The following is a 24,955-nucleotide window of genomic DNA, read 5'->3' as shown; positions in this document are numbered from 1 at the left end:
ATAGAAGAGAGAAGAGACAGAGAACTGAAGAAAGTGAAGGGACTGATAAAGGGAGCCACATTCAAGCAAGTGAGCAAACTAGGAAAGCTTTGGAAGAAAGGGAGGAAGAAATAAAAATATAGAATGAACTTGATGCAATTGCTCTGGCAAAGAAAAAAGGGATAGCCTCATCACATGAGCCAAATCAGATGCAGAGCAGGAATGAGCTGATGGAGCCAACTGACAAAAGAATGGAAAAGGAGAGAAATAGCCTGGTAGAGGAAACTGGTGATAATGTAAAGGGACCTGATCAAGATATGGAAGATCAAACTGAAGACCTGGAAACAATTGGGATAGTGGACCTATCTGGTGATGAAGGAGATAAGAATGTGGAATCTGACTCATCTTTGAGCATGAATACAAAAATCAATAATGTGCATAATGGGAAGTCACCTAATCAAGGGAAGAAAAAGCACAAGGGTGTGGGTATATTGGAGGAGATAGAGGAGGCTAATGGGAATAGATTTAGCAACAGACTGGCCCCAAAAAGTGATGTGCCAATCATGGATAGAGCAAAAAATAGAGCCATGGTGACGAATCTTCAGTCTTCAGAAGGTAGCACATCTTTACCTACTCTAGCTAATACTTCTGATTACTGTATCTTAGACATTGCTAGCAAAGTGGGGATTGAACTTTGCACTACTCTGGACATGATTGATACTAATTTAGTCTTGATCAGAGAGCAAGAGCAAGCTAATGTGAACATTTTTATTAGTAAAGAAGAAAAACCTGAAATTTTGGAATATCCATTGGATATGGCCAAACAGCCCGATGCTGTTGACCAAATTCTAATGGATATTCTCAAAATGGCAAACGGGGACTGTGAGAGACATTTTGATTACTCCATACATTTGTGGGGGAGAACATAATGAAGGAGGGAGAGTCTGTAAAACTCCCATTAAAACCAAGATGAAGTATAGAAACGGGAAAAAGAAAGAATTTAAATGATACGTGGTTTCACATGGAATAGTAGAGGCACAGTGGAAGAGAGTAAGAAAAGTTATATTAGACAGAGTATAAGAGATTTTATTGACTGTAAGAACTATTGAGATGAGTATGGGCTTTCTTCCATATCATTTCGTGTATTCAGTGTCTGATTGTTAATGATAAACATGTACTCTGAATTCCTACTCAGTATTTTTTAAGCTTGGTAATTCTGTAGCATTGTAGTTGTTGATAACTGAAAAAAATAAAGGACGCTTGATTGCTCAGCTAATTTTCTTCCACTATGACACGAGGTTATTAGCATGGCTCATATTATTCTGCATGCATTCCTTTTATTAAGCAGAAGAAAGATTGACGGAAGGATATAGTCTTAGATGGAAAGGAGCTCCTTGCAATTATTCAGTGACTATCTTGTATCATCAGTGCACCGCCAGTGCGCCTCTCCCTGTTGAAAATAGCATAGCTTCAAAGTCCCCCTTCATTCTGGAAACTGCAGGAAGACATCAGAATGACTGAGTAGGAACCAAACCTGATCCATCATAGGCATGAGAACTTTGCCGGAAGGACTCTGTATTCACTGTCTTTGAGAGATCGGGTATTTCTGGGAATTCTTATGTCATGGATGCCTTGTGTTTCATTTCGCCGAGATGACATTTCAGTTCAGAAGTGGTGCTGTTTTCATGGAATTCTTTGAAGAGAGCTGTATGTTTCCACTTTCTGATGATGAACAAACTTTTGTCAGAGGGAGGATGATGGAAATCTGACATAACATTTTTTTCGATCTAAATCCAAAATACATGTTGTCAGTTGTCATAGATAAAGAACTGTGTAGCTCTTGCTGTTGAAAAAAAAAACTGCCCAGCTCGGTTCTAAAAGGGCTAATAGTACCCACGGCCCAATAGCCCATGAAAAGTCCCCAGTAATAAACCCTAGCGCGAAACCTTCTCTCTCCGGCCATTCCTCGACTCCACTGCTCCACCACCACCACCACTCGCCGCCGCCGACGATGTGGCGGTCGGGAGCCCGCGCCCTCCGCTCGTCCCTCCCCAGCTCTTCGCCGCCGCCGCTCCGAGCCTTGGCCCAGGCCCCGCCCCCAGGCCTCCTCCCCCGCTTCCTCTCCTCCACCGCCTCGCCGCCGGTCCTGGACGCCGCGCCGTCCTCCTCCTCCTCGCCGCCGCCGGCCTTCACCGGGAACCTCAAGGTGAACTCGAGTCTCACGTCCCTCTCTTAATAACAGCACCAAGGCTAGGTATCCCCCAGAGCCACGGCGATCCACATTTCGCTCGCGTGCTGAATCCCGACGAGACCTGGCTCGACGGCTGCGGTGATTCATGTTTGCGCAAGTTGGGTAGGTTGAGTCTTCATGGTAGATTCTGCCGGTTGCAGCCAACATTCCAAATAGTCCTGGATCATCGACCATTTGGGTTGTAAATAATTGTTGTTTCCCCCCTAAATAGTACACCCTCTGTTCAATATTAGTTGTCGCATATTCGGATATATTTATGCACAAAATGGGTCTAGATACATCCAAATCAATCAATAGTTATGTGTAGCGGAGGGAGTACTAACTTATTGCTGATTGGCTCGGTTGACTGTACATACCGTTATGTTGGTTCTGTGTAGACTGTAGTAGATTGAGATTTATCAGAGGTGCAAGTACAGTCGGCATGCATATGCATTGCCACATCCCTAGTTTTACAACAGTGCATCTTAGGTCATAAAATTCTAGATTCATGTGAGTAAACTGTGATTCATGGCATGCTGAGCATGAGATGGGGTATGGTTTGATCTGCGTATGTTGACGTTGCTTTGTTCCATATTGTTGTTGCTGTTAGTGCGCACACTCCTCCACTGAATCAGCACAACGTATTTCAGTAACATGATTTCCGTGACCGCTGTCAGTGCACTCACCCCGCCAATTAATCAGCAGGACGTATTTAGTAACATGATAACGGAACTGTCCCAAACAGATTCAAGTTGTTCGAACCATATGTTTTCCTTTATCATATTTGATCGTGTGGAAGAACCTGTATCAATTTGATTCTTTCCGAAGAAAGGGAAAAAGTCTGCAACTAAAACCCCTAAGTAACTACAGGGTGCATTTTTTTCTGCATCCAACCTATAATTTGGATTTACATTAATGTAATGTTTGAACCCAAGGTACTGATATTTGAAGTAGTGGTGGTGGTCTAGCACGGTGGCGCTGACCCTTATTTTTTCCTGAAATGTGCAGAAAGCACTTGCAGGTTTGAGAAGAATCGATTTAGATGGGCTGCGATGGCGTGTGTTTGATGCAAAGGGCCAGGTCAGTATTCTTGTGCTTATTCAGTTGCGAGAATCTCTACTCTGGGAAATGGTTATGCATGTAAGCTACTTTCCCTGTGTGACAGGTGCTTGGACGGTTGGCATCCCAAATAGCCACTGTGCTTCAGGGAAAGGACAAGCCAACCTACGCACCTCATGTGGAAAATGGAGACATGTGCATTGTAGTCAATGCAAAAGATATCAGTGTTACAGGAAGGAAGATGACTGATAAAATTTATTACTGGCATACAGGGTTAGTAATTCTAGCGAATACTGTTGGAAACCTTGTATGGTATAACTGTTAATATTCTTCTGTTATGTGCATTTTTCCAATAGGTACATTGGGCATCTGAAGGAAAGAAGACTCAAGGACCAGATGGCAAAAGACCCAACTGAAGTGATCCGCAAAGCTGTCATGCGCATGCTTCCCCGCAATCGGTTGCGTGATGTAAGTGAAACTGCATTTTCTGTTTGTTTCTAGGATTGGCCATAGTTTCATTCCTTTTCTGGTTGAAGACTTGATAGTAGCTACATGTGTTACCTGCATGTTTTGTAATTTAGATTACTGTATGTATATTCGCGCTGAGGCTCGTAATAACAATGACCCTATATGGCTATATCTTTGTTTGCTGGATGGCATGGATATTTACTCAGTAGCTTTATCACTTAGTTAGGATCCTCCGAATGGTACCACTCAAAGTCACAGAGCAGCTTTTGCGGATACGATTTTCCCAAAACCATCCCTTTCCACTTGTTTACAGAAAAACCACCCCTCCTAATTGCATCGGATCTCATGCAAACACAGCCACTTGTGTACCTTCCACACAAACCTGATAAGGGAACCATTGCCTCTGGTTCAGAAGATTGACTGAACCCTTTGTCATTCACAAATTTTGGCTGGTGGTATTGCTAATCTTCTGATTATTATTCCTCAGTCGTGAGGTACCAGCCTATATAAGCAAAATCCAACAGAGAAGTTTAGTCATGTGTATCTTCCACACAAACCTGACAAGGGAACCATTGCCTCTAGTTCAGAAGATTGACTGAACACTTTGTCATTCACAAATTAGCTTGTGATAGTGCTAATCTTCTGATTATTATTCCAAAGTCGTGAGGTACCAGCCTATAGACTGGTATTTCATGCACAGTCTGATGCTGACAGGCTTGGTCTATCCTTGTTACATTTTTTTTTTGAAATTGTTGTTTTGTACTATCTGAATGGTACTGCTCAGTAGCTTTGCCACTTTGTTAGGATCCTCGGAATGGTACTGCTAAAAGTCAACAGAGCAACCTTTGCAGATACAATTTCCCCAAACCATCCCTTTCTGCCTGTTCACAAAAAAACCCAACCACTTGTAATTGCATAGGACCTCCTGCTAACACAACCACTGTGTATCTTCCACATGAACCTGACCGAACACTTTGTCATGTACCAGTTAGCTGGTGATAGTGCTAATATTATTGTTGTTATTGTTATTATTATTCCTTAAGTCACGAGGTGGCAGTCTATATAAGCAAAACCAACCAGAGAAGTTTGGTCATATGTACTATGCAACTTATGTTTTGTTCAACTTCTTGCTGCAAGTTTTCTTACCATAAATATCCCATCCATCTTTTTTTTTGTTTAGTACACATGGCTGGTGTTTCATGCACAATTAATTGCTGAAAGGCCATGGTCTATGCTTGTTACATGTTTCTGAAATTTGCTGTTTCGTACTATCTGAGAAAGGAAGTTGATTTTCCCTTACCAACTCCAGTAGAATCAAGCACTTTGTTTGAAAGGCATATTCTTCCCCTTATTTTGCCTTTTCAAGCTTGCCATTTAACACCAGTTAATTTGTGACGGTATCCTTGGCTAACATCCAGTATTTTGATGATTCTCCAGTTTAGGGATCGCAAGCTGAGGATATTCGCTGAAGGCGAGCACCCGTTCCACGACAGGCCTATCGAGTCTTTCGTGATGCCGCCACGCAAAGTACGGGAGATGCGTCCCCGGGCACGACGTGCATTGGTGCGGGCGCAGAAGAAAGAGCAGGACAGAGACGCAAAGGCGCAAGGCAAAGCTGAGGCAGGAGCCAAGGCCAAGGTCGCCGCATAGGCACCTTCTGGTGTTTGTGCGTGTGTGGACTTGGGAGACGGATGATTTGTGTGCCTGCGAAACCTCCTGATGCATTTCTGAACAATCTCTGTACCTTTCGTGCTGCTGTTGATGTAATCTTTGCTGCTGCACCTGATGGTGTTTTATGATGTCGACTGATTCCTGCGGCCACCCTGATGGCGGGCGCAATCACAAGCTCTAGCACAAATGAGAAGATAGATATATACATATCGGTGATATAATGTATGCAATTGTGCCCATCAGAGAGGATTTGATATTGTTGTCCGAGCTACTTTTCTGTAGAAATAAACGGTGGCTGTCTATGGTGATAGTTAGAATTTGATCCCAGTCCAAGCAGCTGACATACATATATTTCTGTTGTCTGTTGGTTGTTTTGTCCTTTTGAAGATGTATTAGCTGATTCGCTAAATCATCGCATGAAAGTTGTAGAACTGAGGCTTTGCTGGCTATAGATTGTATCAGCGTTTCTCCATTTGAAGTTTCAAATTTCAGACTAGCTCTGTTAACCGAGTAGGCTTTATTATACCTTATGGAGATTGTGCTTTTCTTGGCATGAGCTACGTGTTGTTAACGGGCTAACCTTTGGATAGAAATAGCCAGCTTCATTCTGTCCATTGCACATCACTAATGTGCATGTACAAACGTGTAACCTTTCTTGTCTAAACCTTTTCTCCTTAATCTTGGGCATCGAAGATAGGATGCAGAAAAGAAAGGTTCCATCCCCAATATCACTCTTGTCGTGTGCATAACCATTAACCAGAGGTTTGGTACGTCCTGGGTGAGAGCGAGAATTCCAGGGTGTGTGTTACGAGGTGAGGTAAGCGATGATGAATTGATGATGCACTAGTGCTGTTGGTTGCGATGGCAGGCTTAATTAGCACCTACTAAAAAAGGAACGAGTTACATATTAGTTAACTTATTACATGCGGCATATTCTGCCTACCATTCGATTCGATTGGTAGGCTTTATATGAGGAGATGAGATGTGATTGCTAAGCTAAGCATCTCGATCGCCGAAAACAAAAGAAAATAAAAAGAGAAAGGCAAGATGGAACGTGGAAGGAATGGAAGATCCGATATCCGTTGGTTGAGTCTGTAAGCGGTTGCCACGTGTTGCCAAGTCAATCGTATGTGGGCTAAAGTTCATCAAGATTCATTGAACATGCAACAAGTATTTAGGGTCGGAGGGAGTAATATCTTTTGAGCGATAGAAAAAAGGAATTCCATGGTAGGGCTTGCAATTAGTCTTACATTAGTGGCCCGTTGCATGTTCACCGGGGCAAGCAAATGCTACTTGGACTGAACTGTCGGTGGCGTGGTGTGCGTGTGTACAGCCAGAGTTTCAGATGGCTGGATTTTGGGGATGTGCATATCACCATAGATCCTGAATCATGGTTGTGGAAGAAAGCTGGCATCGAATGCTGGACGGCCTCATAAGCATTTTCCGAGGGCAGGGATTTGTTCACGATTACCTCCTTGTTCTTGTTCTCCTTCTTCTTGTCTGAATTCCCATTTCCCTTATTGAAGAAGCACATTCAACCAAAGAATTGAATATGTGAAGTAGCACTTGCCAGTACAAATGCTACCTGTTCAGAACTGAGCCAATATTCAGCTAGCTGCCTCCTGCAAGATCTGCAGTCACTACTGTGTCTGAAGTCTCAGACAGGGCCTCGAATTATATTCACTGGCTATAATCGTGAAAGTCAGTGAGCAGAAGAAATCCATTAATAAGAGTTTGCATTTGGTTAGGCAACAAAATGCTCAAAGATGGGCAATGAGACTGCCAGAAGTTTCATTCAGAGCCTCGGATCACTATACTGACATTTTATAGTGAATGTGTGAGAGTTAGTGAGCAAAAGGAATTCAGTAGTATCAAGAAGGATAGTCATCATAGAAATGCCTGATCTCTGAGAGGCGACGAGGAGGGAGCTCCTTTATGTCGTTCAAGTGCCTGTACTCGGTGTCGTCGATGCAGACGGCTATGACATTGTTGTCGGCCTCGCCTTGCTCACAAAGATACCTTGATCCTGGAAAAAGTCACAACTATATCGGTGTTATAATGTATGCAATTGCTGTCCAACAGAAAGGAAACGGTATCGCCGTCTGAGATATTTTCTGCAGAAATGAACATGGCTAAGTTGACTCACTTCTGATCCTAGCTCAAGCAACTGACGCATATTTCTGTTTTCCACGGGGTTTCCAAGATAAGCTGATCAGCTTGATGAACACTGCATTACACGGCAGGAATACAAATGGATGCTCATGATTCTCATCTGTCTTTTGTATCTGTCCTCTTTGTTGCTCCTCCTTTCACCCCCCTTGAGAAGTTACTAAAACTAGTGCAGCACGATTAGTCCACATGTTCAATTAATACACACTGCTCATCTAGAATGTCATCCTGATTCGAATAAACTGTTTTGACGATGACATGTCATGTGTCTTTTCCAAGTTTCAGTGCAATGCTTCCTAAATTAGAATGCAACTTTATAAACTGTAGGGTGAATGTAAAAATCGTAATGAAATGCAACAAGTATTGTCTAACAAAATTTTAGGAAGCTTCTTACAATCATCCATGCCATAATAGTTCATCCTTTTTGACAGCTTATCCCTGTGACCACACAATGATTTCATCAGATATTTCACTGTATTAGTCATCTGATATTTCACATAGATATAGATCCCTTATTTGTTTGATAATTTATTTTTTATATTGCTTTGCATATATGTTTAATTAGATTATATTTTTCGTGCCCTGCTGGTCAGCAACTAGCAAAAATGTTGCCAAGAAGAACTCAGCGACAACGTGCTTGCTTACAGAAATGCAAGAATTATTCTATCACACAATAACTACCAGCTTTCATATTGCCACTATTTCTAGAGCATATGCGCGTTGCTGGTGAGCTGGTTTGCACTTGCAACCAGAAAGAGGGAAAGGCACTCAACACATTCTTACCTTCTTTGGTAACATAGGAAATCTTATTTTTAACTTGCAGCTGAGTGACAACATTTACCGGCTAAACCAACACAACGATTCAGCAGTAGATTCAGATTGGGAAAAAAATATACCAACATCTCATATTCAGGCGATCGGCCAGGAAATCATATTACACAAGGAAGCTGGAAGAAAAATGTCTTGTTGATCTGGCCTACTGCGGTACTGCCTTAATTCAAGGCAAGCTCATATCCCACTAGTGTATATATATAGGTAACACAAAATAAGAATGTATGTTTATATGACAAGGTAACATCTCCACATCAACTTTTCGTCAACATCCTCCAGCAGGTGGGCAAGGCACCGGTTGAGATCATCAGGCAGCATAGAGAGATCCTCCTACCGTCTCAGGCCCTCACAGATGTAGGTAGCGTAGAGATCCCTGAAAATGAGAATGTACCTTTCGTGCTGCTGTTGATTTGCGTGGCTGCGAAACCTCCTGATGCATTTCTGAACGATCTCTGTACCTTTCGTGCTGCTGTTGATGTAATCTTTGCTGCTGCACCTGGTGGTGTTATGATGTAGACTGATGCCTGTAACGACCCTGGTGGTGGGGGCAATCACAAGCTGCACAAGCACACATGAGAAGATAGATAGATACATACGGGTGATATAATGTATGCAATTGCTCCCATCAGAGAGGAATTGATATCGTTGTCTGAGCTACTTTCTGTAGAAATAAACGGTGACCATCCATGGTGATGGTCAGAATTTCCGTTTTCTGTTGGTAGTTTTGTTCTCGTGAAGATATAAGCTGATTCGCTGAATCATTGCATCAAGTTGTATGACTGAGGCTTTGCTGGCTATAGATTGTATCAGCATTTCTCCATTTAAGTCTTGTTAACGTCTCAGAAAGAAATGGCGTTTTGGGGCTAACCTTTGGATCGAAATATCCAGTTTTATTCTGTCCATCGCACATTATTAATGTGCATGTACAAACGTGTAACCTTTTTCGCATAACCTTCTTTTCTTTTTTAAATCTTGGGCATGGAAGATAGAGATGCAGAATGCATGTGGTCCGAAGAAAGGTTCCATCCCCAATATCACTCTTGTCGTGTGAGTAACCATCAACCAGTGGTTTGGTAGGTCCTGGGAGAGAGAGAGCGAGAGTTGTGTCTGTTACGAGGTAAGGTAAGCAACGATGATGCATTGACGCTGTCAGTTCCGATGGCAGGCTTAATTAGAACCTACTAAAAAAGGAACGAAATATTAGTTAATTTACATGTGGCATATGCTGCCTACCATTAGATTCGATTGGTACGCTTTATTTGTGGAGATGAGCTGTGATTGCTAAGCATCTCAAAATGCTCAAAGATGGGCAATGAGGAGGTAGCTGACACTCCACTCTGTCAGAAGTTTCATTCAGAGCCTCGGATCACTACTGACAGTTTATAGTGAATGTTAGTGAGCAGAAGAAATTCAGTAATAACAAGAAGGATATAGTTATCATAGAAGCGCCTGACCTGTGCGAGGCTGTGAGGAGGGAGCTCCTTTATGCCTGTACTCGGTGTCGTTGGTGCAGGCGGCGATGATACAGTCATCACCCTCGCCCTGCTCATCAAGATGCCTTGATCCTGGAAATAGTCACACCAATATCGGTTTTGTAATGTATGCAATTGCTGTCCACCGGAAAGGAACCGGTATAGATTATACTTTCTGCTAACAAAATGTTTTTTTTTTTTGAAATCAACTAACAAAAATGTTGCGAAGAAGAACTCAGCAACAACATGCTTGCTTACAGAAATGTGAGAGTTGTTCTATTGAGACGAATAACTAAACCACCTTTCATATTGCCACTAATTCTAGAGCATATATACGTTGATGGTGAGCTGATTTGCACTTGCAACCCGAAACAGGGAAGGACACTCAGCACATTCTTACCTTCTTTGGTAACATAGGAAATCCTATTTTTAACTTGCGTCTGAGTAACAACATTTACCGGCTTAACCAACAAAACGATTCAGCAGTAGATTCACAGTGGGGAAAAAAATATACCAACATCTCATATTCAGGCGATCGGCCAGGAAATCATATTACACATGGTAGCTGGAAGAAAAATGTCTTGTTGATCTGGCCTACTGCCTTAATTCAAGGCAAGCTCATATACCACTAGTGTATATATATAGGTAGCACAAAATAAGATTGTATGTTTATATATGACAAGGTAACATCTCCACATCAACTTTTCGTCAACATCCTCCAGCAGGCGGGCAAGGCACCAGCTGAGATCATCAGGCAGCATAGAGAGATCCCCCTACCGTCTGAGGCCCTCGCAGATGTAGGTGGCATACAGATCCCTGAAAATGCGAATGTGTCAGCATTAGCAAATTTATACCACTCAAATAGTCTGCTAACTGCGCATGTTGTGGACATGAATCTGGGATAATCATATGCAGTTGAGGAGGAAGGAGAACTGACATGGAATGCTGGATTGCCTCGTAGGCATCTTCTGAAGGCAGGAAGTCGTTGACGGCCACCTCCTTGTTCTCATTCTTCTTGTCTGAATTTCTCAATTAAGGGCACACGTTGAACCAAAGAAATGAAGACTATAGTATAGCACTAGTTCGCAGTACACATGCAAACTGGTCAGAAATCTGGATGTTTTCAGCTAGCTATTTGTTGCCAGATCTACAGTTTGTGCTACTCTGTCAGAAGTTTCAGCCAGGGGCTCAAATCAAATCAAATCATAGTGACTGTATGTAGAGAATATCTGAATGTTAGTGAGCAGAAGATAAAGTCATTAACAATAAAGAAGGATACAGTCCTCGAAGAAGCGCCTGATCTCGGCGAGGCGGTGAGGGGGGAGCTCCTTGATGTCGTTGAAGTGCCTGTACTCGGGGTCGTCGGCGCAGACGGCGATGATCTTGTCGTCAGCCTCGCCCTGCGCGTTCAGAAAAAACAACATATAAGGCGTCTGTCAGAATCCTCCTCCATTCCATTCCATGATGGAGCAAATCTGATGAGCACGCAGAGATCAAACAGAGGAGGCGGCGGACCTGGTCGATCATGGGCATGAGCCCGATTGCCTTCGCCCTGAGGAAGCAGCCGGGCACGACGGGCTCCTGCATGATGACGAGGACGTCGATGGGGTCGCTGTCGTCGCAGAGCGTGCGCGGGATGAAGCCGTAGTTGTGCGGGTAGACGACGGAGGAGTAGAGCACGCGGTCCACCTTGATGAGCCCCGTCTTCTTGTCCAGCTCGTACTTGACCTTGCTGCCCTTGGGGATCTCGATCACCTGCAGATGGATAAAGAACAGCCATTGTTAGAGCAGAGGAGGAGAGGGAGGGGGAAGGGGAGGAGGCGTACGCAGTTGAAGATGGTGGGCGCGTCGGGGCCGATCTCGAGGTCGTGCCACGGGTGGGCGGCCACCGAGCGGCGCGAGATGGAGGAGAGGATCCGCTCGTTGAGCGCCGGTGTCTTCTTGGGGGTCGCCTCCTTGTTCGCCGCAGCTTCAGCCGGTGGAGCCATCTCGCAGATTCGGAGCAAGCTCGGATCGATCTGCCGGAGAAGATGGAGGAAACCAAGTTAAGATCTGGATTCAGAACCAAACTTTCACGAAAGAAAGAAAGAAAAGATGGAATTTTGCTGGTGCTAGATGGTAGCGGAGATCAACCAGATGGAATCCGGAGACGAACGCAACGAGACGAAACGCAACGCACCTGAGGGAGCTTTGTTGAACCGAAGAGACGGCCGGCGGTGGACTGGAACTGTGTGTGGAGAAGAAGGGAGACGGCCTCCCTTCTTATAGGCTGCAGAAGATTTGGTTGCTGACTTGGCCCTGTGATGGCGGGCAGCGCCAGTTAATGTGTGATTCAGCAGTGACGTGCCTCCACGTGGTAAGGTCACCTCTGCCGTGGTGGCCAGGCCACGTCAACGCCACTACTCCTCATCCGTGTAACTCCTATCCTCTTGGTAACCTTCTTTTTGTGAACAAACTTTGGTGGCTGTGTGATCTTCTTCACATCACTCAACCATCCATCGGTCCTCCCGTCTTCACGGTGTTGCGTGTCGATGGCGCTGTAAATCTTCTTGTTGTAGCACCGTCTCGAGTGCCTAAGCACGCGTCGCACGATCCGTGTAATTGAAACGTGAATGCCGACAGCTGCCATTGGGAGTGACCCGAGGATTCTCAGAAGCTAAGAGGCTCCTCTCTCCTAGCGCCGATCACGCACATTCGGCTAGCTTTTTCGCTTTGTCGAGATCCGAGGTCGGTGTCTACCAAGTCAGCCATGCCTCGTCATAAAAAAAGTGATCACGAGATACCAATGACTCGGCCGAAACTTTCCATCTCTTCTTAGGTCACGGTACCCTCTACAATATCTAAACACAACGTGTCGCACAATTCGTGTAGTTGAAACGTGAACACCAACGATCATCGTCGACAATGCCCCGAGGATACCTCGAAAAACATGAAGCTCCTCTCTCCTAGCGCTAATCACACACATTCAGCTAGTTTTCCCCCCTTGCAAATATCCGACATTTATGCTTATCAAGACAACTATATCTTGTCATACAAGAGTGTGTAAAAGATAAGGCCGTCTGAAGCCACCCATCGTGCATGCTAATGTAGAATGTGGATCCTACAAAGAGGTAGGGTACATGACTCCTTGGTTCACCTACCTACATCATCGTCTTGCTTAGTCCCCATTGAGGAAAGGGAAAGGTCAGGTGATTGGCCAGGTCAAAAATAGGTACTCCCTTCGATTTATATTAATTGACTTCAATATGGATGTATCTAGACACATTTTAGTTCTAGATACATCCATATTAGAGTCAATTAATATGAACCGGAGGGAGTACAAATAACCTATGGCGACAAGGGAGTGGCTCTGGTCTTGTACAAATAGTGAACCCATCGAGCGCAAAATAATTTGAAGCGCAATTTTTTTACAAGGCATTAAGATTACAATTTCTAGTAGAAACTAATCAATTAATGCATATAAACAAGTAGTTATCAATGCATATAAAGTCACGGGATATGCATGACTGTAGATGCTCGATTGGTTTAGCAATACCTTTAGCATAGTTGGGTCCGTGTCGAAATCATCATAATCGTATCATCTCTAATGACCATGAAGAATACAAAACAATCAAATAAATACCAATTTCCTAGAAGATTAGTGAAATTGGTATTGCTTGATGGATCTAGAAATTTTATAGATTTAGAAAATAGATTCACCTTATTTGTATCAAATCCTAGCTAGAAAGAAAGATTCGCCCTTGTTAGAAATTTTCTGAATGTAGGAGTGAACTGGTTCACTCCTCTGCTAACGAGTGATCGCCCCCGAAGGCTACATTTTAATTTTTGAGAATATACACCAAACGCCAGCTTATTCTCCCTAATTTTTTTTTTAAACTGAAGGCCGTAGCCCAACCTTAAATTAATAAGGCCGTTGCCGGCAAGTTGTTACAAGGTGCTGAAGAACAGCTAACAGGAGACGAAAAACAACAAGCATACAAGAAAGAAAAGAAACACAGCTTGAGCTTCGTGTCCGTTGTCCGGCCTTGCGATCCGTCTGAAGAGGCGCCGAAGCTGGTGAAGAGGACCGCCGTTGAGAGCTCTCGCTCTAGTCAACCTCCAGAGGCCAAGCACACACCCAACCACCATCCGCTTCTACCTCCGCAGAAAGCTCCCTGCTTTCTCGCCCCGGATCGAAGGGCGTCGGACCTGTCCGAGGTAGACCGCTCTCCCTGAGCACGCATGGATATCGGAGGTCACTGCCGGGGAGGGGGACTCCAAGCACTCGCCTCGCCACGCCGCCACCCACGCACATCACCGCCACCCACATCCGACACCACAACACACAAGACCAAGCTGCCAGGAGCAGGCACAGACAAAGCCTACCAACCGCCGCCGAGCTCGTCCACCCATATCCGCTATTTCCGACCAGCGCCTCTGATACGTCTCCGACGTATCGATAATTTCTTATGTTCTATGCCATATTATTGATGATACCTACATGTTTTATGCACACTTTATGTCATATTCGTGCATTTTCTGGAACTAACCTATTAACAAGATGCCGAAGTGCCAGTTGCTGTTTTCTGCTGTTTTTGGTTTCGGAAATCCTAGTAACGAAATATTCTCGGAATTGGACGAAATCAAAGCCCAGGGGCCTATTTTTCCACGAAGCTTCCAGAAGTCCGAAGACGAGACGAAGAGGGGCCACGGGGTGGCCAAACCCTAGGGCGGCGCGGCCCCGCCCCTGGCCGCGCCGGCCTATGGTGTGGGCCCCCCGTGCCGCCTCTTGACTTGCCCTTCCGCCTACTTAAAGCCTCCGTGACGAAACCCCCAGTACCGAGAGCCACGATACGGAAAACCTTACTGAGACGCCGTCGCCGCCGATCCCATCTCGGGGGATCCAGGAGATCGCCTCCGGCACCCTGCCGGAGAGGGGATTCATCTCCCGGAGGACTCTACACCGCCATGGTCGCCTCCGGAGTGATGAGTGAGTAGTCTACCCCTGGACTATGGGTCCATAGCAGTAGCTAGATGGTTGTCTTCTCCTCATTGTGCTTCATTGTTAGATCTTGTGAGCTGCCTAACATGATCAAGATCATCTATATGTAATTCTATATGTTGTGTTTGTCGGGATCCGATGGATAGAGAATACTATGTCATGTTAATTATCAAGTTATTATACATGTGTTGTTTATGATCTTGCATGCTCTCCGTTTCTAGTAGAGGCTCGGCCAAGTTTTTTACTTTTAACTCCAAGAGGGAGTACTTATGCTCGATAGTGGGTTCATGCCCGCATTGACACTTGGGACAAGTGATCAGAAAGTTCTAAGGTTGTGTTGTGCTGTTGCCACTAGGGATAAAACATTGGCGCTATGTCCGAGGATGTAGTTGTTGATTACATTACGCACCATACTTACTGCAATTGTCTGTTGTTAGCAACTTAATACTGGAGGGGGTTCGGATGATAACCTGAAGGTGGACTTTTTAGGCATAGATGCAGTTGGATGGCGGTCTATGTACTTTGTCGTAATGCCCAATTAAATCTCACTATACTTATCATGTCATGTATGTGCATTGTTATGCCCTCTCTATTTGTCAATTGCCCGACTGTAATTTGTTCACCCAACATGCTTTTATCTTATGGGAGAGACACCTCTAGTGAACTCGTGGACCCCGGTCCATTCTTTAATACCGAAATACAAATCTGTCGCAATACTTGTTTTGCTATTTTCTCTCGCAAACAATCATCTTCCACACAATACGGTTAATCCTTTGTTACAGCAAGCCGGTGAGATTGACAACCTCACTCGTTTCGTTGGGGCAAAGTACTTTGGTTGTGTTGTGCAGGTTCCACGTTGGCGCCGGAATCTCCGGTGTTGCGTCGCACTACATCCCGCCGCCATCAACCTTCAACGTGCTTCTTGGCTCCTCCCGGTTCGATAAACCTTGGTTTCTTTCTCGAGGGAAAACTTGCTGCTGTGCGCATCATACCTTCCTCTTGGGGTTGCCCAACGAACGTGTGAAATACACGCCATCAAGCTCTTTTTCTGGCGCCGTTGCCGGGGAGATCAAGACACGCTGCAAGGGGAGTCTCCACTTCTCAATCTCTTTACTTTGTTTTTGTCTTGCTTTATTTACTACTTTGTTTGCTGCACTTATATCAAAACACAAAAAAATTAGTTGCTAGCTTTACTTTATTTACTGTCTTGTTTGCTATATCAAAAACACAAAAAAATTAGTTTACTTGCATTTACTTTATCTAGTTTGCTTTATTTACTACCGCTAAAATGAGTAATCCCGAAGTTGAAGTTCGTTCATTCAAACAACAAGGGGGAGAATGTTTAAAAGATGCTTGGTATAGAATTAGTGATGCCCATAATAGGTGCACTAAGAAACACTCCACCACTATCCTACTCAGGAATTTTTATGTTGGTATCTCTAGCTGGAATAGATATGTTCTTGATTGTCTCGCGGGAGGTAACTTACTAGGTGCTCCCGCTTTAGAAGCTAGTTGCATTATTGAGAGTTTATTTGGAACACCACATGTTAATGAAACTAAAAGTGAAACCTCCCTTGAGGATGTTATGAAAAAATTGGAAACCATAGAGAAAAATTGTAGCGTTGAAACTAAATTGGAAATATTACTTGATAATACCGATAAACTTGATAAAATCCTAGGAGGAATTAATGAAAGAATTGCTACTCTAGAAACTTGTGCTATCCATGATAATCAAACCCATAGAATTGGTAAACTTGAAAAAGCTATGGGAAAATTGGGTTCAACTTTTTCTTCTCTTAAATTTAATGAGAAAGCTTATGTGGGTAAGGAGCAAAAATTCATGTATGTCTCTAAGGTGCCTAAACCAAAGAATTAATATAGGCCTAAAATCGATAAAACTCCCAACACCGCTGGTAATGATGTTGATGCTTCATCTCTCGATGTTACTTGAGTTACACTTTTGCGCCTAGCTGAAAGGCGTTAAAGAAAAGCGCTTATGGGAGACAACCCATGTTTTTACTACAGTATTTTTGTTTTATATTTGTGTCTTGGAAGTTGTCTACTACTGTAGCAACCTCTCCTTATCTTAGTTTTAAGTTTTGTTGTGCCAAGTAAAGTCTTTGATAGAAAAGTAAGTACTAGATTTGGATTACTGCGCAGAAACAGATTTCTTTGCTGTCACGAATCTGGGTCTAATTCTCTGTAGGTAACTCAGAAAATTATGCCAATTTACGTGAGTGATCCTCAGATATGTACGCAACTTTCATTCAATTTGAGCATTTTCGTTTGAGCAAGTCTGGTGGCCTAATAAAATCCATCTTTACGGACTATTCTGTTTTGACAGATTCTGTCTTTTATTTCGCATTGCCTCTTTTGCTATGTTGGATGAATTTCTTTGATCCACTAATGTCCAGTACCTTTATGCAGTGTCCAGAAGTGTTAAGAATGATTGTGTCACCTCTGAACATGTGAATTTTTATTATGCACTAACCCTCTAATGAGTTGTTTCGAGTTTGGTGTGGAGGAAGTTTTCAAGGATCAAGAGAGGAGTATGATGCAATATGATCAAGGAGAGTGAAAGCTCTAAGCTTGGGGATGCCCCGGTGGTTCACCCCTGCATATATTAAGAAGACTCAAGCGTCTAAGCTTGGGGATGCCCAAGGCATCCCCTTCTTCATCAACAACATTATCGAGGTTCCTCCCCGAAACTATATTTTTATTCGGCCACATCTTATGTACTTTGCTTGGAGCGTCGGTTTGTTTTTGTTTTTGTTTTGTTTGAATAAAATGGATCCTAGCATTCACTTTATGGGAGAGAGACACGCTCCGCTGTTGCATATGGACAAATATGTCCTTAGGTTCTACTCATAGTATTCATGGCGAAGTTTCTCCTTCGTTAAATTGTTATATGGTTGGAATTGGAAAATGCTACATGTAGTAACTCTAAAATGTCTTGGATAATTTGATACTTGGCAATTGTTGTGCTCATGTTTAAGCTCTTGCATCATATACTTTGCACCCATTAATGAAGAAATACTTAGAGCTTGCTAATTTGGTTTGCATATTTGGTTTCTCTAGAGTCTAGATAACATCTAGTATTGAGTTTTGAACAACAAGGAAGACGGTATGGAGTCTTATAATGTTTACCATATGTCTTTTATGTGAGTTTTGTCTGTACCGTTCATCCTTGTGTTTGTTTCAAATAACCTTGCTAGCCTAAACCTTGTATCGAGAGGGAATACTTCTCATGCATCCAAAATACTTGAGCCAACCACTATGCCATTTGTGTCCACCATACCTACCTACTACATGGTATTTACCCGCCATTCCAAAGTAAATTGCTTGAGTGCTACCTTTAAAACTCCATCATTCACCTTTGCAATATATAGCTCATGGGAACAAATAGCTTAAAAACTATTGTAGTATTGAATATGTACTTATGCACTTTATCTCTTATTAAGTTGCTTGTTGAGCGGTAACCATGTTTACGGGGACGCCATCAACTATTCCTTGTTGGATATCATGTGAGTTGCTATGCATGTCCGTCTTGTCCGAAGCAAGAGAGATCTACCACCTTCATGGTTGGAGCATGCATATTGTTAGAGAAGAACTTTGGGCCGCTAACTAAAGCCATGATTCATGGTGGAAGTTTCAGTTTGGACACATATCCTCAATCTCATATGAGAATAATAATTGTTGCCACATGCTTATGCATAAAAGAGGAGTCCATTATCCGTTGTCCATGTTGTCCCGGTATGGATGTCTAAGTTGAGAATAATCAAAAGCGAGAAATCCAAAATGCGAGCTTTCTCCTTAGACCTTTGTACAGGCGGCATGGAGGTACCCCATTGTGACACTTGGTCAAAACATGTGCATTGCAAAGATCCGGTAGTCCAAGTTAATTAGGACAAGGTGCGGGCACTATTAGTATACTATGCATGAGACTTGCAACTTGTAAGATATAACTTTCATAACTCATATGCTTTATTACTACCGTTGACAAAATTGTTTCATGTTTTCAAAATAAAAGCTCTAGCACAAATATAGCAATCGATGCTTTCCTCTTTGAAGGACCATTCTCTTTACTTTTATGTTGAGTCAGTTCACCTATCTCTCTCCATCTCAAGAAGCAAACACTTGTGTGAACCGTGCATTGATTCTTACATACTTGCATATTGTACTTGTTATATCACTCTATGTTGACTATTATCCATGAGATATACATGTTACAAGTTGAAAGCAACCGCTGAAACTTAATCTTCCTTTGTGTTGCTTCAATACCTTTACTTTGATTTATTGCTTTATGAGTTAACTCTTATGCAAGACTTATTAATACTTGTCTTTAAGTACTATTCATGAAAAGTCTTTGCTTTATGATTCACTTGTTTACTCATGTCATCACCATTGTTTTGATCGCTGCATCCACTACATATGTTTACAAATAGTATGATCAAGGTTATGATGGCATATCACTTCGAAATTATCTTTGTTATCGTTTTACCTCGCTCGGGACGAGCGAGAACTAAGCTTGGGGATGCTTGATACGTCTCCGACGTATCGATAATTTCTTACGTTCTATGCCATATTATTGATGATACCTACATGTTTTATGCACACTTTATGTCATATTCGTGCATTTTCCGGAACTAACCTATTAACAAGATGCCGAAGTGCCGCTTGTCGTTTTCTGCTGTTTTTGGTTTCAGAAATCCTAGTAACGAAATATTCTCGGAATTGGACGAAATCAAAGCCCGGGGGCCTATTTTTCCACGAAGCTTCCAGAAGTCCGAAGACGAGACGAAGAGGGGCCACGGGGTGGCCAAACCCTAGGGCGGCGCGGCCCCACCCCTGGCCGCGCCGGCCTATGGTGTGGGCCCCCCGTGCCGCCTCTTGACTTGCCCTTCCGCCTACTTAAAGCCTCCGTGACGAAACCCCCGTACCGAGAGCCACGATACGGAAAACCTTACTGAGACGCCGTCGCCGCTGATCCCATCTCGGGGGATCCAGGAGATCGCCTCCGGCACCCCTGCCGGAGAGGGGATTCATCTCCCGGAGGACTCTACACCGCCATGGTCGCCTCCGGAGTGATGAGTGAGTAGTCTACCCCTGGACTATGGGTCCATAGCAGTAGCTAGATGGTTGTCTTCTCCTCATTGTGCTTCATTGTTAGATCTTGTGAGCTGCCTAACATGATCAAGATCATCTATATGTAATTCTATATGTTGTGTTTGTCGGGATCCGATGGATAGAGAATACTATGTCATGTTAATTATTAAGTTATTATACATGTGTTGTTTATGATCTTGCATGCTCTCCGTTTCTAGTAGAGGCTCGGCCAAGTTTTTTACTTTTAACTCCAAGAGGGAGTACTTATGCTCGATAGTGGGTTCATGCCCGCATTGACACCTGGGACGAGTGACGGAAAGTTCTAAGGTTGTGTTGTGCTGTTGCCACTAGGGATAAAACATTGGCGCTATGTCCGAGGATGTAGTTGTTGATTACATTACGCACCATACTTAATGCAATTGTCCGTTGTTATCAACTTAATACGGAAGGGGTTTGGATGATAACCTGAAGGTGGACTTTTTAGGCATAGATGCAGTTGGATGGCGGTCTATGTACTTTGTCGTAATGCCCAATTAAATCTCACTATACTTATCATGTCATGTATGTGCATTGTTATGCCCTCTCTATTTGTCAATTGCCCGACTGTAATTTGTTCACCCAACATGCTTTTATCTTATGGGAGAGACACCTCTAGTGAACTGTGGACCCCGGTCCATTCTTTAATACTGAAATACAAATCTGCTGCAATACTTGTTTTGCTATTTTCTCTGCAAACAATCATCTTCCACACAGTACGGTTAATCCTTTGTTACAGCAAGCCGGTGAGATTGACAACCTCACCTTGTTTCGTTGGGGCAAAGTACTTTGGTTGTGTTGTGCGGGTTCCACGTTGGCGCCGGAATCTCCGGTGTTGCGTCGCACTACATCCCGCCGCCATCAACCTTCAACGTGCTTCTTGGCTCCTCCTGGTTCGATAAACCTTGGTTTCTTTACGAGGGAAAACTTGCTGCTGTGCGCATCATACCTTCCTCTTGGGGTTGCCCAACGAACGTGTGAAATACACGCCATCAAGCTCTTTTTCCGGCGCCGTTGCCGGGAGATCAAGACACGCTGCAAGGGGAGTCTCCACTTCTCAATCTCTTTACTTTGTTTTTGTCTTGCTTTATTTACTACTTTGTTTGCTGCACTTATATCAAAACACAAAAAAATTAGTTGCTAGCTTTACTTTATTTACTCGTCTTGTTTGCTATATCAAAAACACAAAAAAATTAGTTTACTTGCATTTACTTTATCTAGTTTGCTTTATTTACTACCGCTAAAATGAGTAATCCCGAAGTTGAAGTTCGTTCATTCAAACAACAAGGGGGAGAATGTTTAAAAGATGCTTGGTATAGAATTAGTGATGCCCATAATAGGTGCACTAAGAAACACTCCACCACTATCCTACTCGGGAATTTTTATGTTGGTATCTCTAGCTGGAATAGATATGTTCTTGATTGTCTCGCGGGAGGTAACTTCCTAGGTGCTCCCGCTTTAGAAGCTAGTTGCATTATTGAGAGTTTATTTGGAACACCACCTGTTAATGAAACTAAAAGTGAAACCTCCCTTGAGGATGTTATGAAAAAATTGGAAACCATAGAGAAAAATTGTAGCGTTGAAACTAAATTGGAAATATTACTTGATAATACCGATAAACTTGATAAAATCCTAGGAGGAATTAATGAAAGAATTGCTACTCTAGAAACTTGTGCTATCCATGATAATCAAACCCATAGAATTGGTAAACTTGAAAAAGCTATGGGAAAATTGGGTTCAACTTTTTCTTCTCTTAAATTTAATGAGAAAGCTTATGTGGGTAAGGAGCAAAAATTCATGTATGTCTCTAAGGTGCCTAAACCAAAGAATTAATATAGGCCTAAAATCGATAAAACTCCCAACACCGCTGGTAATGATGTTGATGCTTCATCTCTCGATGTTACTTGAGTTACACTTTCTGCGCCTAGCTGAAAGGCGTTAAAGAAAAGCGCTTATGGGAGACAACCCATGTTTTTACTACAGTATTTTTGTTTTATATTTGTGTCTTGGAAGTTGTCTACTACTGTAGCAACCTCTCCTTATCTTAGTTTTAAGTTTTGTTGTGCCAAGTAAAGTCTTTGATAGAAAAGTAAGTACTAGATTTGGATTACTGCGCAGAAACAGATTTCTTTGCTGTCACGAATCTGGGTCTAATTCTCTGTAGGTAACTCAGAAAATTATGCCAATTTACGTGAGTGATCCTCAGATATGTACGCAACTTTCATTCAATTTGAGCATTTTCGTTTGAGCAAGTCTGGTGGCCTAATAAAATCCATCTTTACGGACTGTTCTGTTTTGACAGATTCTGTCTTTTATTTCGCATTGCCTCTTTTGCTATGTTGGATGAATTTCTTTGATCCACTAATGTCCAGTACCTTTATGCAGTGTCCAGAAGTGTTAAGAATGATTGTGTCACCTCTGAACATGTGAATTTTTATTATGCACTAACCCTCTAATGAGTTGTTTCGAGTTTGGTGTGGAGGAAGTTTTCAAGGATCAAGAGAGGAGTATGATGCAATATGATCAAGGAGAGTGAAAGCTCTAAGCTTGGGGATGCCCCGGTGGTTCACCCCTGCATATATTAAGAAGACTCAAGCGTCTAAGCTTGGGGATGCCCAAGGCATCCCCTTCTTCATCAACAACATTATCAGGTTCCTCCCCCGAAACTATATTTTTATTCGGCCACATCTTATGTACTTTGCTTGGAGCGTCGGTTTGTTTTTGTTTTTGTTTTGTTTGAATAAAATGGATCCTAGCATTCACTTTATGGGAGAGAGACACGCTCCGTTGTTGCATATGGACAAATATGTCCTTAGGTTCTACTCATAGTATTCATGGCGAAGTTTCTCCTTCGTTAAATTGTTATATGGTTGGAATTGGAAAATGCTACATGTAGTAACTCTAAAATGTCTTGGATAATTTGATACTTGGCAATTGTTGTGCTCATGTTTAAGCTCTTGCATCATATACTTTGCACCCATTAATGAAGAAATACTTAGAGCTTGCTAATTTGGTTTGCATATTTGGTTTCTCTAGAGTCTAGATAACATCTAGTATTGAGTTTTGAACAACAAGGAAGACGGTATGGAGTCTTATAATGTTTACCATATGTCTTTTATGTGAGTTTTGCTGTACCGTTCATCCTTGTGTTTGTTTCAAATAACCTTGCTAGCCTAAACCTTGTATCGAGAGGGAATACTTCTCATGCATCCAAAATACTTGAGCCAACCACTATGCCATTTGTGTCCACCATACCTACCTACTACATGGTATTTACCCGCCATTCCAAAGTAAATTGCTTGAGTGCTACCTTTAAAACTCCATCATTCACCTTTGCAATATATAGCTCATGGGAACAAATAGCTTAAAAACTATTGTAGTATTGAATATGTACTTATGCACTTTATCTCTTATTAAGTTGCTTGTTGAGCGGTAACCATGTTTCGGGGACGCCATCAACTATTCCTTGTTGGATATCATGTGAGTTGCTATGCATGTCCGTCTTGTCCGAAGCAAGAGAGATCTACCACCTTCATGGTTGGAGCATGCATATTGTTAGAGAAGAACTTTGGGCCGCTAACTAAAGCCATGATTCATGGTGGAAGTTTCAGTTTGGACACATATCCTCAATCTCATATGAGAATAATAATTGTTGCCACATGCTTATGCATAAAAGAGGAGTCCATTATCCGTTGTCCATGTTGTCCCGGTATGGATGTCTAAGTTGAGAATAATCAAAAGCGAGAAATCCAAAATGCGAGCTTTCTCCTTAGACCTTTGTACAAAGCGGCATGGAGGTACCCCATTGTGACACTTGGTCAAAACATGTGCATTGCAAAGATCCGGTAGTCCAAGTTAATTAGGACAAGGTGCGGGCACTATTAGTATACTATGCATGAGACTTGCAACTTGTAAGATATAACTTTCATAACTCATATGCTTTATTACTACCGTTGACAAAATTGTTTCATGTTTTCAAAATAAAAGCTCTAGCACAAATATAGCAATCGATGCTTTCCTCTTTGAAGGACCATTCTCTTTACTTTTATGTTGAGTCAGTCTCACCTATCTCTCTCCATCTCAAGAAGCAAACACTTGTGTGAACCGTGCATTGATTCTTACATACTTGCATATTGTACTTGTTATATCACTCTATGTTGACTATTATCCATGAGATATACATGTTACAAGTTGAAAGCAACCGCTGAAACTTAATCTTCCTTTGTGTTGCTTCAATACCTTTACTTTGATTTATTGCTTTATGAGTTAACTCTTATGCAAGACTTATTAATACTTGTCTTTAAGTACTATTCATGAAAAGTCTTTGCTTTATGATTCACTTGTTTACTCATGTCATCACCATTGTTTTGATCGCTGCATCCACTACATATGTTTACAAATAGTATGATCAAGGTTATGATGGCATATCACTTCAGAAATTATCTTTGTTATCGTTTTACCTCGCTCGGGACGAGCGTAACTAAGCTTGGGGATGCTTGATACGTCTCCGACGTATCGATAATTTCTTATGTTCTATGCCATATTATTGATGATACCTACATGTTTTATGCACACTTTATGTCATATTCGTGCATTTTCTCGGAACTAACCTATTAACAAGATGCCGAAGTGCCGCTTGCTCGTTTTCTCGCTGTTTTTGGTTTCGTAAATCCTAGTAACGAAATATTCTCGGAATTGGACGAAATCAAAGCCCGGGGCCTATTTTTCCACGAAGCTTCCGGAAGTCCGAAGACGAGACGAAGAGGGGCCACGGGGTGGCCAAACCCTAGGGCGGCGCGGCCCCACCCCTGGCCGCGCCGGCCTATGGTGTGGGCCCCCGTGCCGCCTCTTGACTTGCCCTTCCGCCTACTTAAAGCCTCCGTGACGAAACCCCCGCATCGAGAGCCACGATACGGAAAACCTTACCGAGACGCTCGTCGCCGCCGATCCCAT

The 24,955-nt window shown here is 42.8% G+C and overlaps 2 protein-coding genes across 2 annotated transcripts; one reads left to right on the top strand and one right to left on the bottom strand.

The window, feature by feature from the left end:
• The first annotated feature begins 1,990 nt into the window (after positions 1-1,990).
• Positions 1,991-5,649, top strand: LOC124666019 (50S ribosomal protein L13-like). The gene is made up of 5 exons (XM_047203365.1): positions 1,991-2,185; positions 3,218-3,289; positions 3,375-3,541; positions 3,625-3,736; positions 5,174-5,649. The coding sequence occupies exons 1-5, from the start codon at positions 1,991-1,993 to the stop codon at positions 5,384-5,386; spliced, it is 759 nt and encodes a 252-aa protein (XP_047059321.1). The 3' UTR covers positions 5,387-5,649.
• Positions 5,650-10,376: 4,727 nt separating this feature from the next.
• Positions 10,377-11,997, bottom strand: LOC124661621 (soluble inorganic pyrophosphatase 4-like). The gene is made up of 5 exons (XM_047199497.1): positions 11,706-11,997; positions 11,395-11,634; positions 11,159-11,279; positions 10,817-10,898; positions 10,377-10,695 (listed from the first exon to the last, which is right to left on the bottom strand). The coding sequence occupies exons 1-5, from the start codon at positions 11,865-11,867 to the stop codon at positions 10,653-10,655; spliced, it is 648 nt and encodes a 215-aa protein (XP_047055453.1). The 5' UTR covers positions 11,868-11,997; the 3' UTR covers positions 10,377-10,652.
• Positions 11,998-24,955: the final 12,958 nt, after the last annotated feature.

The sequence above is a fragment of the Lolium rigidum genome, chromosome 6 (assembly GCF_022539505.1).
Source record: "Lolium rigidum isolate FL_2022 chromosome 6, APGP_CSIRO_Lrig_0.1, whole genome shotgun sequence".
In the NCBI taxonomy this organism is placed as follows: Eukaryota; Viridiplantae; Streptophyta; class Magnoliopsida; order Poales; family Poaceae; genus Lolium; species Lolium rigidum.
Note: the sequence above shows the minus strand (reverse complement) of the source record. Positions and strands in the feature narration are given on the sequence as shown.

Coding starts and splice junctions, on each gene's coding strand:
- LOC124666019 (XM_047203365.1), top strand. CDS start 1,991: ATGTGGCGGTCGGGAGCCCGCGCCCTCCGCTCGTCCCTCCCCAGCTCT. Junction 2,186..3,217: donor CCTTCACCGGGAACCTCAAG/GTGAACTCGAGT, acceptor TGAAATGTGCAG/AAAGCACTTGCAGGTTTGAG. Junction 3,737..5,173: donor CCCGCAATCGGTTGCGTGAT/GTAAGTGAAACT, acceptor ATGATTCTCCAG/TTTAGGGATCGCAAGCTGAG.
- LOC124661621 (XM_047199497.1), bottom strand. CDS start 11,867: ATGGCTCCACCGGCTGAAGCTGCGGCGAACAAGGAGGCGACCCCCAAG. Junction 11,635..11,705: donor CGCCCACCATCTTCAACTGC/GTACGCCTCCTC, acceptor ATCCATCTGCAG/GTGATCGAGATCCCCAAGGG. Junction 10,696..10,816: donor GAGGCAATCCAGCATTCCAT/GTCAGTTCTCCT, acceptor TCGCATTTTCAG/GGATCTGTATGCCACCTACA.